The 18,501-nt window shown below is 38.9% G+C and overlaps 1 protein-coding gene across 1 annotated transcript in view; it reads left to right on the forward strand.

The window, feature by feature from the left end:
- Window positions 1-18,185, forward strand: part of LOC119742542 (protein sel-1 homolog 1-like) — an 81,596-nt gene extending 63,411 nt beyond the window's left edge. Inside the window, exons 15-18 of the mRNA XM_038218559.1 lie at window positions 6,951-7,025; window positions 8,022-8,194; window positions 9,087-9,215; window positions 17,650-18,185. Of these exons, the coding sequence (XP_038074487.1) occupies window positions 6,951-7,025; window positions 8,022-8,194; window positions 9,087-9,215; window positions 17,650-17,784 (512 nt within the window). The 3' untranslated portion in view covers window positions 17,785-18,185. The remainder of the gene's footprint in view (window positions 1-6,950; window positions 7,026-8,021; window positions 8,195-9,086; window positions 9,216-17,649) is intronic.
- Window positions 18,186-18,501: the final 316 nt, after the last annotated feature.

The raw sequence follows: 18,501 nt of genomic DNA on the forward strand, positions 1-18,501 counted from the left end.
TGATTAACTGTATAAAGTTCCATCCAATTTGCATTTTTACATGGTTAAATTAGCACTTGATTTCTTGAGTTATACATGTAAGTAGCTTAAGAACGCAATCGTTTTGCCATTCAACAAGCAGTGTCCCTCCAGCAAAAAAAAAGTGGCATTGTTAAGTTAGGAAAAAAATCAGGGTCACACGGTATGGGCTGTGTGCAAATGTTTTGCCTTCTAGTGGTGTACGTACAAAATTACAGAAAAGTGTGGGTAGGGCACTCAAATAGGACTGAAGTACCACTTTTCCTCGTGTGCCCAGAATTCTTCATAAGCACTAAATTGACCAAATTTGTACACCCTACATTTTCAGCCTGCGGTTTGCTCATATTAAATTTTTAATTCGGTGAAGCCGTGAATGGATGCGCGCAAGCAATGACACGATGCACGCGTGCGCGGATGCTATCATTCGTCGGTTCAGTGTGTGACATCGCATGAGAACGTGTCCCGGACGCTGATTTCGGGCGCAATTCAAAACATGACTCGCCAACATTTGAATTGAAATTTAGATCCTAGAGTATTGCTTTCTCAAATAATACAGCATTCACTGACCTAAAACTTCATCAGGTTAGTTGTTAAACACCCTTTTTTAGATTTTGAGCCTTTTTGTTGCTTCACACGAAAAGAAATGAACACATGACAAATGATATACATGTAGCCTACTTACATCGCTAACGAGAAAGCAGACACATTATAGTTTGCATCATGGTAAATATTTACGTTAGTATTGACAGGGGGTTTCAAAATTGATTGGTAAGGGTCCCAGCCACTTATCACCTGGGTGTCAGGAGAAAAGTTTCTTAACTTGAATCTGTTATAGGCAAGACAGGAAATGTCACAGCTATTAGGCCTAGTGGTGGGATTGCAATCCGGATTTTTAAAAATTTGGTTTGAATTCCACTATTTGGTGTGGATTTTGGAAACCGGATATTCGAAACCAACCTAAAAAAAAAAATAAGCCCTCCAATTTTTTGTGACACAAGCTCAAGAAAGTATGTGTAACATCCCCTTAATTGCTCCATGGTTTCTGATTGTGACCACATTCACTCGCTGATGGTCTTCTGGGTTCATGAATAGCCTGCTCATTGGACTGATCAGAGAGTTAGCATCCATTTTTTCACCATTTCAACTCTGGTGTATTTTTTGTGAAGGAGAAGTAGGCAAGGAATCTTATCGTGAAGGGCATTGCATGCAGCACCTCACTCGTCACTTTTAGTTGGCATATGACTCTGAACTAAATGAAAACTTCCGTTGAAATCAGATAACTGTTATTCGGTTTGAAAAAAAATTAGGATAACCGGATTTTGAAATCTTTGATTTCTCTCACCATTAATTAGGTCCAATTCTGCTATATTTGGAATTTGACATTTTTTATATTTATTGATACCTGTGACACTTACACTTTCATTTAAAACAAGCAATTCACCTGTGTGTATATATCACTCATTGACTGTGCAGTTTCAATTCATTTCATGCATCCAATGTTACAACTTGCAACTATTTGAAGTTACCAATTCTGTTTTTCTTCTGCTCATAGTATGTAACAGTTGTTTCAGGGTTTTTTTTCTAATAAATGGCAGATGGATTTTATATGAAATTGTCTAAAAAGGTATACAAATTTGTGCATATATGAATGTATTATCCATCAATTTGTCCCATATTTTCCTACATTGAGCTTGCCAGCAGTACAGGTACATTTACATATCTATACTTACTGACATTTCCATGCAAAAGTGGAGAATTTTCAGAACTACAAGCATCACAACCTAAAACGTGGTATAACATATTAAGGGGACAACAAAATCGTTTTTTTGAGTGGTGTGCCAGTGACATGTTGTAAAATGTACTTTTTGTCCCCCCCAAAAAAAATGGTTTTGGGGCTAAAATTATAGGTAAGTCTTTTTGGCATCTTGTTTTCACAAGTGTTGTTTTGAGTTTTGGTTTTTAATGCCGAGAGAAAGGTTCATATTTTACAAAAATAACACACAGAACTTAGAATACCATTATTCAGCATGTTTTCAGTCATGTGTGAGAAGTCGATTTCATACAACACTACAGTGTGACGTCCGTAACGCTATAATGTAACATCCGTAACGACAAAAATATGATGTTTCCATAAAATCAAAGTAGCTTTCTGTTAAATGTCATTAGTGTTTTCATAGAGTGAAGCTACCGGTATATATACATTTATCTACTAAATTATTATAGTTATTTCATTGGATTGATCACAATATACACTCCTATGTATGTTAAATATAAAAAAATCAGCATCCAATTATCCCCATAATATCATCCAACATGACCAGAACACAGATACATGTATCTACTTAATCTTGACTTTTTGTAAAATCGAGTATAAGCCCCAAGCTCATTTCAAAAATAATAAAAGATTGTTATTTTTTATTTTTGTTGGTGTTGCTAGTTTCCAATAGGGGTTTCAGAGAGCCCTGCTCCTAGTTTAATATCAAAAGTGACCGACATCCACTAAGACTTGCAGGTGCATTTGGTTCCCCTCTGTCCTCCATTTTTTTTTTCTTCCTTAATCCTTTTAGTCCTTGCGGCTGCGAATGCTCGTATTAGGGCGAAGTAGGCCATTCTTGGAATAGCTTTTCCCATATGAATGGGTCGGCTCTCTTCCCACCAGCAGGTGTTGAGCAGGAATCTCTTGCGGTGCACTGCCCGTAAGTTTTCTTGTTTATTTTCACTTCCGTCTGCGGTCCTCTTTTCAGGCCAGCGCACAGCTCCAAAATGAGATTCGATTGTTTCAGTTTGATGAACCGCAATTTCCACCTGAGGGAACTTATTACATGTAGTCAATGTGGTCAGGATTTTTTCAGTGAAGGGAGACTTCAAAAAATAAATTGATTATGTGTACACGTAGGTACATGAAATACACGTGTTTCACTTATGTGAAGTTGAATTTGCACTTTGCTTAAACATCTTGGAAGACAAACCTCCTGTGAGTTTAATTTGCATAATTTGCTTTTCGAATGTAATGATCGTAGCAGATTTTTTTTCTGACCAGGTAACCTTGGAAATGATGTCATAAATGCATATAGAGCATTAAAAAAAATACAGAAAATATAAATGTACATGTATGTCTTCCTATAAACTTCTTGAAAATGTATTCAAGATGTGACTGGTTAGCAGTTAAAGGTACTATAGTCCATCATTTGTAATTTGTGCACTTTGTTCGTTTGAAGCAACAAAAGTGCTGAACAGCTAACCTGATGAAGTTGCAGCTCAGCTTCAGCTGCATTTTTCGAGAAAAACAACATTCTAGGATCTCGATTTCAAATCAAAAGTTGCTGAATCATGTTTTGAATTGGGCCTGAATTCAGCGTCCGATACACGTTCTCACTGAGCCGATTGCAGCCAAGCGATGTCGCGCACTGATCCGACGAATTATAGCAACCGCGCATGTGCATCGTGCCAATACTTGCGCACGCTTCGCCGAATAACAAAACGAACTTCTTATTTGAATTTCCTACGGTGCTTCTTAAGAAGCACCGTTGGAAAGGCCTTCTTTTGTTGATTTCTTCAAAATGACAGCTTGCCGGAAAGAATAATTTCCCAAGGAGTTTAGTCCCCTTACTATCTTTCAACCAAGTATGTTTTTCAACAAGAATTACGCCAGTTACTGTTTGGATAGCTGCAAATGATGGACTCTGGCTTTAACAATTTTTTACTGCATGCTGTAGATGTTGGATATGACGTTTTTAACACCCGAGGGGCACATAGATTTTTGCTATGCGCCCCAAGGGGTTTAAAACGGCACGTCCCATATCACAGCAGTCAACAATTGTTTTGTTATATTGTGTCAATAAGTCAAAAAGATAAATGGTTGAAACTTACTGTGTGAGAAATAAATTAAACCACTGCGATGTAACTTTTGATAACTGAAAGTTTTGATGCCCTGCTATGCCGGACATGAGACTGAGTGGTTGACGTGGCAGTTCTCATTGCGCGAAACTAGCTCGCCGGCAGGTTCCATACGCTTCTAGACCAATGAAATTACAGTATCCAAGCACACGATATAACAATATGAAATGAATAATGAATTAATTACATTTGAACCTTGAGTTTTTCATTTGTTACGGTCAGGCGCGGTTCTAGAACCAATATTTTTGGGGGGCTAGCACGGTGGATCCAGAATTTTTTTCAGGGAGGCGTGCTGAAATGTTGACCGGTTATTTTTTCCAGACACTTAGGCCTCCGAAAATCAATGGTGGGGGGGGGGGGGGGGGGGGGGGGCTCATGGCATATTTTCAATGGGGAGCGCCAATAAAATCCTAAAATCATTCACAATATATTAACTAATGCACCCTTGTCACGGGTATTTCTTCTTTAGGGGGAGACCGTTCGCATGTACATCACAGTCCTTCTTTTTGCTAATGCAATTTTTTTTTTTACGGAATTTATTTTGGGGGGGCTAGCCAAAATTTTTGGGGGGCTACAGCCCACCCTAGCCCCCCCCCGTAGAACCGCGCCTGGTTACGGTCCATGATTGATGAAACTAGCTAGCAAAAAAATATATGTAACGTTCTTTGTGGAAGGTGGCAGTTTAGAGTGCAAACTACTGCTGAACTAAAGTACTGAGCTCAGAGAATAAGCATAGCTACAAATTTTATGCATGTGATGTGCATTGGTAGAAAATGGTTCTAAGCTGAATTTTTGCACAAACTTAAACATGAAATTAGCTCCGACATTTGTTGGAGGAAAGGCAGTTATTTGTACATTCCTCAAAGACGGTGTTTGCATTACAAAATTGAAGTACCTACACAATTTATTATATGCAATATACATAGATGTAGAATGACATCTTAAATACCTGGATGAATTCTAATGCAAACCCCTAGAATGCAAGCATGCAAGTTCACACACAAAATAGAAATGGGAAACATTTAAATGGAGAAACGTGATTATTGCAATTCAGAAACTCTTCAACCGTTTCCTATAATAGGTGTGTATTTATTTATTTACATTGTGTACTTATTCCATTTCTTTAACCAGGGTACCGGTATGCCCAAACAGTTTAAATCAGGGCCATCAGGGCCCTGCATACATTACAAATTATTAACTAATGTTAAACAAAGGAAAACTCATAAGGAAAAAGTTTACTGGTGAAATAGACATCGAACATTAATAGTTAAACATTTTACAAGTATTTCAGAAATATTACGGAAATACATGTAATGTTATAAACACAACACAAGTTCATTTTAAATTACAAGTATGGGGCATGAAGTACTGATTACGGGATGGGCAAAAACCCTGCAAAAACCCTCTTGGGGAACAAAATTACCATGGCAACCAAGTTTATAACTCTGTAAATCAGTGCGTCCTTTGTTTGCCCTTGCATTCTACTTTGTTACTCCACTGGTAGAGTTAACTGTGAAATTCATCTTACTATAAATTCTGTGCACACAAAAAACAGCTTACATGGAAATGCACACGTCTGCCCACATTTGCTCAGGGCCTCTGACTTATTCCTGGATCAGTTGCAATACTCCTTCAAGCAATGAGGACTTTACGTTTTGTGGACTTTACGTTTTGAGGAAACACCTTAGATTTTCTCCTCAACCATTCTTCGCCAGTAGCATTGATTATTTCAATCCCATCTCAGACTCTGAATCCATTTTTTATTCGCTTCTTGCTCCACCCCTTAAATTTAAGTATGTCTTCAAGGCTAAAAGATGCGGTGACCTCATTTTCAATCAGCTTAAGCATGTCATACCATCTGTTAAGTTAAAAAAAAATACAATGTTGCATGTAAAGCAAACATGTTTGATTGAGATTTGTAAAGATTTACATGCTGTTCCAGAAACTAGAATGGTGCCGGGCAATTTGAGGAGGGAAACGACTAAACAGCTCTGGATAATCTGAGGTTTTATCGGCTCAAAATAATTATTAATAAATTCTAGTTTACAGAGTCATCAAATAAAGTTTAAAGTTGAAATGAAACTTTCTGAGAAGTGAGGGCCAATTTAATCTTTTTAAATAATAATATCTGTCTTCTATGTTCACTAGCTTTACATTAGTTTTGGTTACATGCTGGTTCACCCTAACCTTCCCAAATTCTCCAAACTCCTCTTTGCAACATGGAGGATTTTGCACAATTGAGGCTACATGTATACGACAAAAGGCTCATTTCAGAGGATGCACTGTGTCAAGGTCTTAGGCTGGACCTTGTGTTGTTTATGTTTAGCCGTGTATAAATTTAGGCCTGTATTATACATGTACTTGAAACCCTCCACACTGCTCCAGTATGTCACTGGCTCTGCTTAAACATATCGACAGTGATTGCCGGGGAATTCTGCAGGATTGATGCAGTGGTCACCCCTCCAAGGACCACATTCAAGAAATAACAGAGGATTTTGCAGGATTGTGACTGTATGCTTTTAATTTACATGGAGGCAGTTGGAGGATTTTGTAGGATTCAGGTTACATCCTAGCAAAATTGCCTAGGGAGTTAGGGTTAGACTATTGAGACCTAAGTTCTCCATAATTCAATATTGCCTGTCTATTTTGGGCTGGTCTTAAACCCTTTCTCGCATCACAAAGTCACAACTACATGTACCCATTTGAACACATGCCAAAACCAATGCAGCTTCTTTTGTTTCACAATCGCCAACAGGTAATCTCTTGTTGAAAGTGTGAGAAGAACAATGTAACTGAAGAAACTTAGGCAAACAGTTCATCTTGAATGTGTTGATTTGGTTTTTCCACTTCGGCTGTTATAAATCATGTGTGATTTAACTCTCAGTCTGCAATGCTGACCATAGACACTGATACATGTATTTCTGCCATTTCAGTAATGGAGAGGATGCAAACATCAGGTTTTATTTACAAATTACTTGTAGGCTTGTCCACCCTTGTCAATACTGAAATCCCATATTCCCTACTTTCTTCCACAGGAGATACTTCACTATTCAGTGTCAACGAGACCTACCAGCGAGCTCTACTCCACTGGCAGAGGGCAGCAGCTCAGGGTCAGTTTATTAACAGCATTGGTTTTTTTTTTCTCCTAGACCTTGTTTGTAATGTCTTTCAATTCCTGTAATACTTTCACATTCTGAGTGGAAGCAAGTTTCAAAGATTTCAAATTAATATGTTGCGATAACCAATTTGTTAACCATTAAATAATTTTTTTCCCCTGAAAATCAATCAGTTCCCCACTTAATAACATATACCTTTGAAAACTGTAACCTGAATGTTGGTTCTAGAACTGGTCTGTAAACCTCCTAAAGAAACATTTGGTCGTAGTTTAACTGTACCTGCTTCTATCCATGCTCTTCATGATGATGTTGGTTCTAGAACCATACTGTATGAATTCCTGGTCATTAGTTAGATGTAGTTCCTGGGACGGGTTTGTAAGCTCCTCAAGGCAATGTTGGTTCTTGAACTAGTCTGTATCAAAAGCTCCTTAAGAAGATGTTGGTTCTCAAACCGGTCTGTAAGCTCCCCAAGGAAACATTGGTTATAGAACCAGCTTGCGTCTAAGCTCTTTAAGAAGATATTGGTTGTAGTACCAGTCTGTATCTAAGTTGCCCAAGAAGATGTTGGTTCTCAAACCAGTTGGTATCTAATCTGCTCAAGAAGGGGTCTAATCTGCTCTAGAAGATGTTGGTTCTAGAACCAGTCTGTATCTAAGCTGCTCAAGACGATGCTGGTTCTAGAACCAGTCTGTATCTAAGCTGCTCAAGACGATGTTACTAGAACCAGTCTGTATCTAAGCTGCTCAAGAAGATGTTGGTTCTAGAACCAGTCTGTATCTAAGCTGCTCAAGAAGATGTTGGTTCTAGAACCAGTTTGCATCTAAGTTGCTCAAGAAGGACGCCGCAGGTAATGGTTCTATTTATAACCAGTTTGTATAAGCTGCTCAAGAAGATGTTGATTCTAGAACCAGTCTGTATTTAAGCTCCCCAAGATAATATTGATACAAGAACTGGTTTGTATCTGAACCACCCATCTGTCCTTACCTGTAGGTTACACCAATGCCAGAGTGAAGCTTGGGGACTATCACTACTACGGATATGGCACGGATGTAGACTATGAGACTGCAGCCCTTCACTACAGGCTAGCCTTTGAGCAGCAACACAATGCCCAGGCTATGTTCAATTTGGGCTATATGCATGAACAGGGACTCGGCATGAAAAAGGTAGGAAACCCCAATACTTACATTCTCATTTCATGGAAAACACTTTCAGTAGGACTTGATGTTGGAAAATAAAGTGTTGGAAAGTGGAATCCTTAGTTTTATCCATCTACTCCGCCCCCTTTGATCTCCCCCAGTCCCTGTGCCCCACTGGAGCTGTAACAAGTTGCGTACAGGTTTTGGTTCCAGGAAGAGGGGGGTGCAGAATGGCTAATTTTTGTGGTTGCTGCAAAATAAAAAAGTTGGGGGGGGGGGACTGGACACCATCTGACCATTGGGCATTGTTCAAAGCGGACACTTTTGAACACTATCACGCAATAGGTGGCACTTTTCAAGGCAGCATAATATTTGCCAACACTCATACGACTTTGCGGACAGGACGACGATCGTGTGGGTTGTAACACCCCCACCCACTCTATTGACGCCCATTGGGAGCGTCTTAGTACTAGCAGCAGCTGTATGTATAAAAAAAAAAATTGGCAACATGTCACCAGGTGGGCAATTTGCCCCCCCCCCCCCCCCTTCAAGAAAAGACACTGGCTGTATCCTGCTTTGGGTGAAATGCGATTAATGCTAGCTTTTGGTCACTATAAAAGCCCCATTGATACTGTTTTAATAATTAAATACATTCCATTCAAAATCATGATTTTGTTTCCTGATACAACACCTTTAATCGACAAACTGCTGTTGTGGTCATAATATGAGTTTATGGAATGTACAATTGAATTACTTTGGATTGGAACAAGCAACCGAAGGACACCTGCTGAAGGGGAGAAAAACAACTGCATGTTTTTACGTTTGATCGTGTGACAGCTTGTCAATAAGGCAGATGGACAGATATTGTTTGATTAGGAGCCTGTGTTGTTTTCTTTGCTGTTCATCGATCCTCGTGCAGGACATTCACCTAGCCAAGCGATTCTATGACATGGCTGCCGAGACCAGCGCTGATGCCTACATTCCTGTCATGATTGCGCTGTCGAAGTTAGGCATCCTGTACACGTGGCAGTACTTGCAAGAATTTGAGGTAAGGCATGAGCAATCATAAAATACCATCAGCAATTTTTTTAAAAATAATAATAATTATGTGTGGGATAAAAAGGAAATCTTTCATTCAGATTCTAGTAACAAAATTCCTCTAATGTCCGATTTTTTTAATGGAAATTTTGTGGCAGTTTTGCTCAGTTTGTGCAGTTTAAACAAGTTCTTGGGAAAAAAAGTTTTCACATTTGGAATAATGGGTTTTTGAAATGTGAAATTTTGTTTTAGCCCCTGTTCCTTCCCAAAGAGGGAATTTAACTTAGTAAAGAATAAGCAGCAATTCATGGACTTGGGCACAAAGGTACTAGATAATGAATTGTTCTGTTTATAGCCACTGTAAAGCGCTCAGTAATGACTGCTGTGTGAACTATTAACCCATAAGTCAATGTACCACCCGAAATCGACCTGGCTGTTTCTCCCTGTGGCACCCGTCAATTGACTGTTTTTAACAGCTCCCAGCCTAAATAAAGCAGGATTGACTGGCTGTGACAGTTTATGTAACTTGATACAGCTATGCTTTGACTGTTGGTGATTGATAAGCCAGCTGTGCTTACCACTTGCCTTCTTTTGTCTGTTGACAGAATTTACTTGTCAGAGTGCTTGCTTGAAAAGTGGTCTGACTTTTGGTGACTAGCCTGTGTAAAAAGCATGGCAGGGAAGAGGATTGGTGTTTTTTTTTTACTGTCTGTGACTGTTCAGACGGCAGGAGGGTTAATATTTATAATTTTTTTAATGGGCTTTTGCACAGTCAAATTGCCATGACACGTTACATTCTCCACTCAGCTATTGTTGTGGAATTGTATACATCCAAATGTCACACTTTTTTCTGGTATATTAAGAAAGCCATATTACATGAATGTCAGAAAGAACTGAAAAACATAAAAAAAAACATTGTAAAAAACACTACGTTGCCTGATTTGGACATAACCTGCATATTGCCTGTGACTGCTAAGTTATTGGCCCATGTTCATAACAGAAATTACTATACCGGTACGGCGCTACCTCATAATGTATTCATTCTCGTCTCAGCCGAAGTTTACCAAGCGCGCACGCAAGGTGTCACGCACAGGTAAAATATGCATGTGTAGTCAAACCTTCGCACTGGTTACCTGTGCGCTAGTCTACCAATATGCGCGTTACGAAGCCGTCATGGAACTAGTGCATAGGGATAGTGCACACGAGTGAACATTGCCCTAGCAGCATGCAGCAGCTACATGAAAAGATGGGGCAAGCTCACAACAACTTTTTGCCAAGAAAAGTTATGCCCAACTTCATGAAATTTGTGTGCTTATGTATGAGGTATAGTCAAACAAATATAATATGGTTTAGTTCGGGTGGAAAGTCGATATTAGCTCCCCTCGGTATTGGAAGTTAAAAGACTAGTTCCTGAGGCGAAGCCAAGGGATTTAGTCTGTCAACTGCCAATACCTCTGGAGCTACATGTAACATCGACTATCGACCCTCAGATCATGTTTTAATTGTATACTATTTGCTCAGCAAATAACTCACAAAGCAAAATTCGTCCGAGAGCCAATAACAATCAGTGTACGTGTACATAGTATAACATTTGGACTCTTAAGCTGTTTTTCCTCAGCAAATATTTTCTGTGGTTTGTGAAGTTTATGGCTTACATGTAGCTGTTTCATGAATACAGTGTGTAATGGACCTCAAAAACCTGCACGACTTTGGGAATACAGTACATCCAGGCACCATGTCTAGAATCTACAACGTGTGCATCCTATTTTTTGCATATATTTTGTAACCTGACTAGGTTTGTCCAATCAAGGGCATTAGATATGGACTCTGTGAATGGAGAAAAAAAACATTACAGTTTACAGTGTTTGGTACCAAGATGTTCACATGAAACTTGAACTGGGGAAACTTGCATGCTTTATTGAATCCAACGCTTAATTGAAAGGCACCATGTTAATATGATGGAGAGTTGTTCTTGCCAGTATTGGCATGGTGTATGTACCTGTACATACCGGTACACAACATGTCCTACTAAAAATAAAGACGTGATGGATTTACCCCCACAGGAATTCAGACACCCAGAGTATGTTGTGATTGCCGCATTTTTTCGGGGGGCTGGTCGGCAAAAATGAGTGATTTATCATTACCACTTTGTGTTTATTGATCTTATTAGCTCCAGCGTGTAGCTCGTCAGCCGTAAAATGAAATATGCCCGGAATTGTGCCTGATTGATCGTATGTTTGAGCACGACTATCATCATTGATAAATTGACAAAGTTGCTTGTGTTGAGCGACCATTGAAAACGTGTGTGGCCGTTTGATGCACTGGGCTCTAGCTGTGGGTTTGGAGCGCTCAGATTATATTTTGGGAATTAACCAATTCTTCAGTACCTGATTTTTTAAATGCTTTGCAAAATGTAAAGGCACTGAAACAGTAAAGTGTCCACAGTGCAGCACAATTTTGTGTGGATGGGGTTAAAAGGATAATTTAATTTCTGTGGAATTTTTACCATTTTAAACCAAGTTTTTATGTCACTTTACTTTTCCTCATTTTGAATTTACCATTTACCCTTTTTTTACCCGTCCATTCCTTACGTTTAATTTCAAATTTTGGTTCTGAACTGCAAATGTACCTCTGTATGGGAATCTCTGCACTAACAATTTTTTAATTTTGAAATTACTTGTAACATTATCCTTTGTGTTATTAGCATGTTAGTTTTGTCTTGTACCTTTCGTACCTTGTCTTTTCTGCCTGACAGCTGATGTGTCAACTTCTGAAAAACAAGATCCTTGAAAACATTGATAGAATGCATGTATTTCTATGTGTATGTAACATCTGCCTTGCCAAAGCCCTTCTATCTGAGCCCCTTGTCATTGAAAAAAAAATTGAGACTGAGTGATCTGTCAAGCAATGTAACCAAATCTAGAATCACAACTTTGAATTATTATGATTAGAACTCTTCTATTTTCTTTTTTCTTTTTTAATTATTGCCAACCAATTTGTTCCTCAGCATCCAGTATCAATACCAGTATCTGATAACAGAGTGAAGGAGTTAATTTCTAGTCAGATTTTCTTGGCTAAAGAATCTTCTTCCTTTTAATCTTTGTGTTGCCTCCATCATGTCTATCGGATGCCTCCTCTATCGCCTTTCCCAATCCGGCCAATATCCAGATGCAGATACTCATCTGTAAATACTTTGCTAGAGCCACCCTTAACGTCCCAAGCACGCCCAAGTTCAATAATTTCACCCTCGGCGCTTTGAAGACGCCGGTCCGCCGTGTACCTCGGTGTGATAACACGCAGTGGCTTAGATGGGTATCATATGATTGGCTCCCACAAATCATTCTCACAAATTAAGGGTTCATCGCAAATGTCGCTGTCGGTTCTGGGGTACGCCTTCTGGGGTCAAGAGTCGTAAATCTTTAGCAGATAAGAATCTCTAGCTTTTAGCAAGTTTGATTCGCTGCCACAAGGGTTTTACTCCAGGTTTGGTTTTGTAACATGCCAGCGAATGATGTTTCACTTTACAAAGTTGTTCTTGTTTTTCATAACAGCTTGAGGAGTTTGGACAGTGATTCAGGTTTTTCAATGTAGCCTGGTTTGATTTTTTTTTGTGTGAAGGTAGTGATCCTGGAAACTCGCAGTGTAGGGTTTCCACTCTAGCAAAGGGGCATTCGCCGTGAAATGTGAACCACAGTAGCACACTCTTGACTTGTTAATGATTGTTTGCTCTTCTGTGGACACGCACTTCTACTTGAAGTCTTTGCTGTTTCAGTGTATTTTCCTAGTTTGCAATTCCGAGAAAAGAAAGAGTTAGTTTTCAGTTGAACATGCAATGCTGACGCAAATGTACACGCATGCAGAAGGCACATGGCCTCAGAATAACACCCCGAGTAGATGAAGTTTTCATGGGTAAACAGAGCTTAGACAGCCAGGATTGATGAAAAGTACATTCGTAACATCTTCATCTCTGGCTTGTGGGGATTTTTTTGGGCGGGGGCAGTTTTAAGTTTGCAGGTCTTGATTGCCATTACTAACCTTTTGGGCGTGTTTACTTACCCTTTGCTATTAGTTTTTAAAGCCTGTAGGATTATTATCCAATTTCCAGTTTATTTTCATGATAAGTAACATTGGGATGCTTATTTTTTTGGCCACTCTGTCATGCAACTAAGTTGCACTAGCCTTGCAGCGTTTATGTATAATTGTTTACTCACCCATATTCCAACAGAATATGGTCAATTTGGAAAATTCATCCCTCCATTCGGCAGCTATGATTATGAGATCATGTGTAATAGTCTGTTTCATTCCGCTTACTCAACAGTTAAAAGCCCTTAATCAGGCAAACTGATTGTCTTGCCATGTCGTACAATCCTTCCGAAGCATGCGTCTCAGGTGACTCTTATATTAGAACACTCCATTATTAAACCCTGACTCCCTACTGTCTTTTACTCAGTACTTGACCAAGTCCGCCAAAATCCATATCTGACCCTGCTTCACATAATGCTTTAGGACCAAATCCACTGAAATCCACCACAAGACCTCCGCTACTATAGGTGGATTTTGATGTACATGTACTTAGTGCAGATGGCTTGTCTGCCAAAATCTCCCAAAGGGGGATGGATTTTGATAGAGTTGGGAAGATTAGGGTTAAAAGAAAAAGATTGGGGTTATTATGTCTCATAGGCCATCGGGTTTGCACTTGCTATGGCAATTTTCAGATCTGTTGAGATGCTTTCCAATCCTGCCGTTTACCCTCAGAAGGCATGTTGCAATTGCATGGTTGTATTAAAGGTATTTGATTTTTGGTCCAGATCATTCAAATTTTTTAATTGATGTTTTGAGATAAGAAACACACATTCAGAAACAAACATTCACTTGTGGAAGGCTCATGTTGAGCACTGTCAAGGTTGCTGGGTGCTGACAGTACACTCAGATTTCTGGTTTTGAAAGTACTTTTAAAAGCATAGTTCGAAAATGTGTTTTATGAATTTAAAGGAAAAACTACTAAAGAGGAAAATGAGACTTTGAAGTAAATATGTTTGTTGCAGTTTACTAGGCCCATGCATTTTCAAAAAATGTATTCGATTATATTAACTTGGACTTATCAAATGTTTGAATATATTCAAAATGCACTGATGAAGTTTAACATGCACCGGACTAAACTAGCCGACGATCAGGAGTCGCATATGCCAGTATTTGTTGAAAATTGACAAAGATCTTACTAAAATTATATTGAGAAGACGTAGCGGAACGGCTGATATTTTACCAATTTTAAAGAACAAATTTGAGCTAATACTCCAGCTCTCAAATCAGGCACTAGTGAAAGTTGCCTTTGACAAAAGTATGACCTCTGACAAACAATAAAACCACACAACTCAGAACATCGTGCACTTTTTGTTTTTTTCATCATCTCCTTGAGACCATTCATATTTTTTTAATATTTGAATAGAGAAAGTACTATGCAGATTTCAGTTGATGATTGAATATTCAAAATACATGTATTTAGCACAGCCCTAAAGTTTACTCAAGTCATGGATGCTCAAATTCACTGGTGCTAACAATATGGATGAAGACGAAAAGAGCATTCTGATAGGAATTTCGAGTTTTACAACCAACCGGTTCTGTTCAGAATTACACATCTTCCCAAAAGAGATTTCCACTTGGTGTCGCTACACTCACTGGTTAATGTCAGTTATTAAAGAATTTTTAGGTCAATGTCTCTCATTTTCTCAAAAAGATCATGCTGAAGTATTTTTTCTGGATTACTTTTTCTTGAAAAGTGACATAGTTCTATGGAAATATTTGCAAAATGCCAAGCCAGACATACACACATCCAGGAGGTTCTTTACATTCCATTCATAGTTCAATTTGGTTTTCAACTTCTTAATTTCAATGTGTACAACTGTTTTAAGGCTTGTTGGTGTCTCTTTTTATTATAAGACGGTCCAGTGGTTACAGCCTTACCTATGTGTAAAGAAAGAATCCCTAAGTCTGGGTGATTAATGAGTTAATATATATTTGATTCTTCGAGATTGAATTTCAAACCATTCGCAAACCATTAACTCTGCATCACCCATTGAGCAGACAGATACATGGACCGATTAAAATTGCTGGAATTTTGCTGTAATTAAAAAAAGATTCATACATGAAACGGGGGCCGGTGATGATTCAATGGGCTCCAGCTGGAACATGAAAACGCATACAGTAGCAAGGCTGTCTGACAGCACTAAAAGCAATAAAAGTGATATGATTACTACATTCCTCCTGAATGGTGGTATACCAGAGGAAATGCCATGGCTTGTCAGTTGATGAACCATGATCAATGAAATAATAAATCGGTCAGGGTTGGGTTCTGGGTTCCTTTGGTCGGGTAGTGTCAGTCAGTCAGAATGAATTCTCATATACATTGTATAAATACCTGCTCAGTGGAGACATGAATTAAGGAGGAGGGGCTAGGATGAAGCCGCCTCCCGTTTGAAGCCTGATTAAGAGACCCATTTTTTACAGTTACTCCAGAACAAAGTGAGCGATAAGTAAGCCTGAATGAGAAGAGTCCACCCAGTTATATCAGTGTACATGTACATTATATCATATACATGTACCTCATATCATATACATGTACCTCATATGCTGAGTTCTCAATCCATGAAATTAAACATTTATGATTTTTAAAACATTTAAATGTATAAAGTCTGTAACATTTAAAAGTCATATTCTACAGGTTTTGCTATTGACAACTCATTATAAACATCTCTGGCTTGAGATCAGCGTTTAGAGGAAAAAGGTCAAGGACGCGTCTCAGAGTATTTATAAAGGTTTTAGCACCAGTTCATAATCTGTTTGATTTGGGGTCCCATAAATGGTTGTATTTTAGATATGTTTGGGTGCACCATGAAGTGATAAATATGATAGTTTCGCTAGTGTGATGGATCATCAATGGATTCTGCGACTATCCATTATACATGTACGCATCCCTGTGGTGTATTTGGAAGTATGCCATTGATCCTAAAGCGTTTTTTTTTTTTTTAGCCAATACACTTACGTGTCATTGATTTAAATTTATATGGCAACGATCACTGTGGTACATGACTGACACAATATATTGAAAGTCATCTAAATAATCCGCTGTCAACATCCACACGCCGGGAGAAAGCCTCGCGGAGTGCACCCTCCGTAACCCGCTGCCATCACTGGCAATCCCTGGTCGCACTAATTCTCCAGAATGCTAGACAATTGATTGCTTGTCTAGTCAATGCTGATCAACTCTTGTGTTTTGTTTTGGGGTTTTTTTTGCATTCTTATGGGTAAGTTGTCGTTAGGATGGTAAGGCCGGGGTGGCCTTTTGATCGAATGAGACTATGACACCACGTGAGTCTTGTCTTATGAGGCGGCCTTGCTCCCATCAATCTGTCTCTCATAAAAAAATTCCTCCCTGTTGCTCTGCATCATTGACGCATCCTTTAAGATGTGATGGCCTGTACCCTTTTTATTACTGCTAGAACCTCTTGACACTATTTCTCAAGCCACCCAAGAAATTATACGATTACTACCAGTGCGTGTACTTCACGAGGTTTATCAGTGGAGCAACTGTTGGTGTTTATCAACAAGAAAGGTTGGGTCAAGGCCCAAGGGCCAGACCTCATGGGTCAGATTATCCAATTCGGAACATGATTCTCGAAAAAATGAAACTGCACAAATGAGTGAACCTTTACTACTAAATGTGTTATTGTCAGTCTTTTTTCACAAAATACAGTTCAGGTATTAACCCTAAGTCCTAGCCATTACTTTGGGATAAAGAACTGAGTACTACTACACAAATTATGTATGCAGGCACCAAACACCAAACAATTGCTACTGCATTCTACAGTTTACTATACCAGTAGTATTTTGTAGCTTTAGGTGAGGTTTATAGGGCTAAAAAAAAATGCAAAACGTGTACTATGTGCACTCACAGCTTGTACGCCGGGCTGAATTTTTGCGGTTTTGCTTACGGACGGATTTTTTGCTGAAAAGAAAGTGAAGCAGAAAATGCCACAAATTTTAGCAAGGAGTTTTGGAGTGTGGGTATGCAGAGATCCCTCAACTAAGGATTCAATGCGTACAGGGTAAGCAAGGTTTACATAAATGTATACTACCACTGTATTTGACACACATAATGGTGATAATAATGACATAATTCTGTGTTTAGCAGAGTCATAAGGTCCAAAGCTCTAGATAAATGAAGAGTACTGTTGCATTTATCTAGAGCTAGTGGTATCCTTAAACTTGGACACATTGCAATACTGATTGCTGTCTTTATCTTGTCATATGGGTATGTGCACCTGTTCATTATGGAGCCATTTTGTCTCCAATTTGTAAGTATACATGTACCATTAACAAGAACTCCATCTTCGACACACAACAGGCAACTCACAAAATAAGCACTGTTCTTTTTTATATTTCCACAGTATGCAGAGCAGTGGGAGCAGCTGGATATGGAGTCTAGGTTTGGACCTCATTGGGATATGTACCTGGTCACCATTCTACTGGGCCTCAATGTCATCCTTGGACTGTACGTCCTCGCCAGGCGAAATTATCTCTAATCTCCACCATTAAAACTCCAATTACTTTTCACGTGACTGGTAATGTTGATTTTTATGTCATGGGGTCTGTGTTATTCACGTTTTTGTGTTAGGTTTTAATCTGTTATTTGTTATGTTTATTTTTGGTCAATTTTATTATTTTACTTGTTAGCGAGTGAAGGGACTAATTTTCACAGAGCCGCTAAGGAAGCAATATTTGCTTTGAGGAAATCATTTTGGGAAGCCGCAGTGTATATCTCACTGTGGTAATCAATCGTGCTTAGCGAAGCATTTCTGCGCTTAGTATTTTTTGCATGTGTTCTGTGAAATTTTCCTGAAGTTGTGTATTTTTTATTTGTATTTTTTTGTCCAGGTATCTTTGAGTGCCCCTGTAAGTGTGTTTAAGTGGTGAACTGTTCTTTTCCATCATAAATACTTTTATTTTTCCTGTCCAAAAGGTGTTACCAATAAATAAATTAGGCGTGGGCGACTAGTGAATTTCAGTAGTCTCGACTGGTTGCGATAAAAAGTCACAACTAGTCGTGACTACTAACACATTTAATTATCCAGTCAAAGGACCACTTTACTAGTAAATTCATTATTTATGTGCGCATGCGGCCATGTGCATAAATGTCGGCAAAGAAGCAAAATTGGTCCATTGAAAGGTTACGTCTCGATAATCCGACGTATATTGGTTCGACGTCCCATTGGTCCAACATCCCATTGGTCCGATGAAAC

Source organism: Patiria miniata, unplaced genomic scaffold, assembly GCF_015706575.1.
Source record: "Patiria miniata isolate m_02_andy unplaced genomic scaffold, ASM1570657v1 HiC_scaffold_11, whole genome shotgun sequence".
NCBI lineage: Eukaryota > Metazoa > Echinodermata > Asteroidea > Valvatida > Asterinidae > Patiria > Patiria miniata.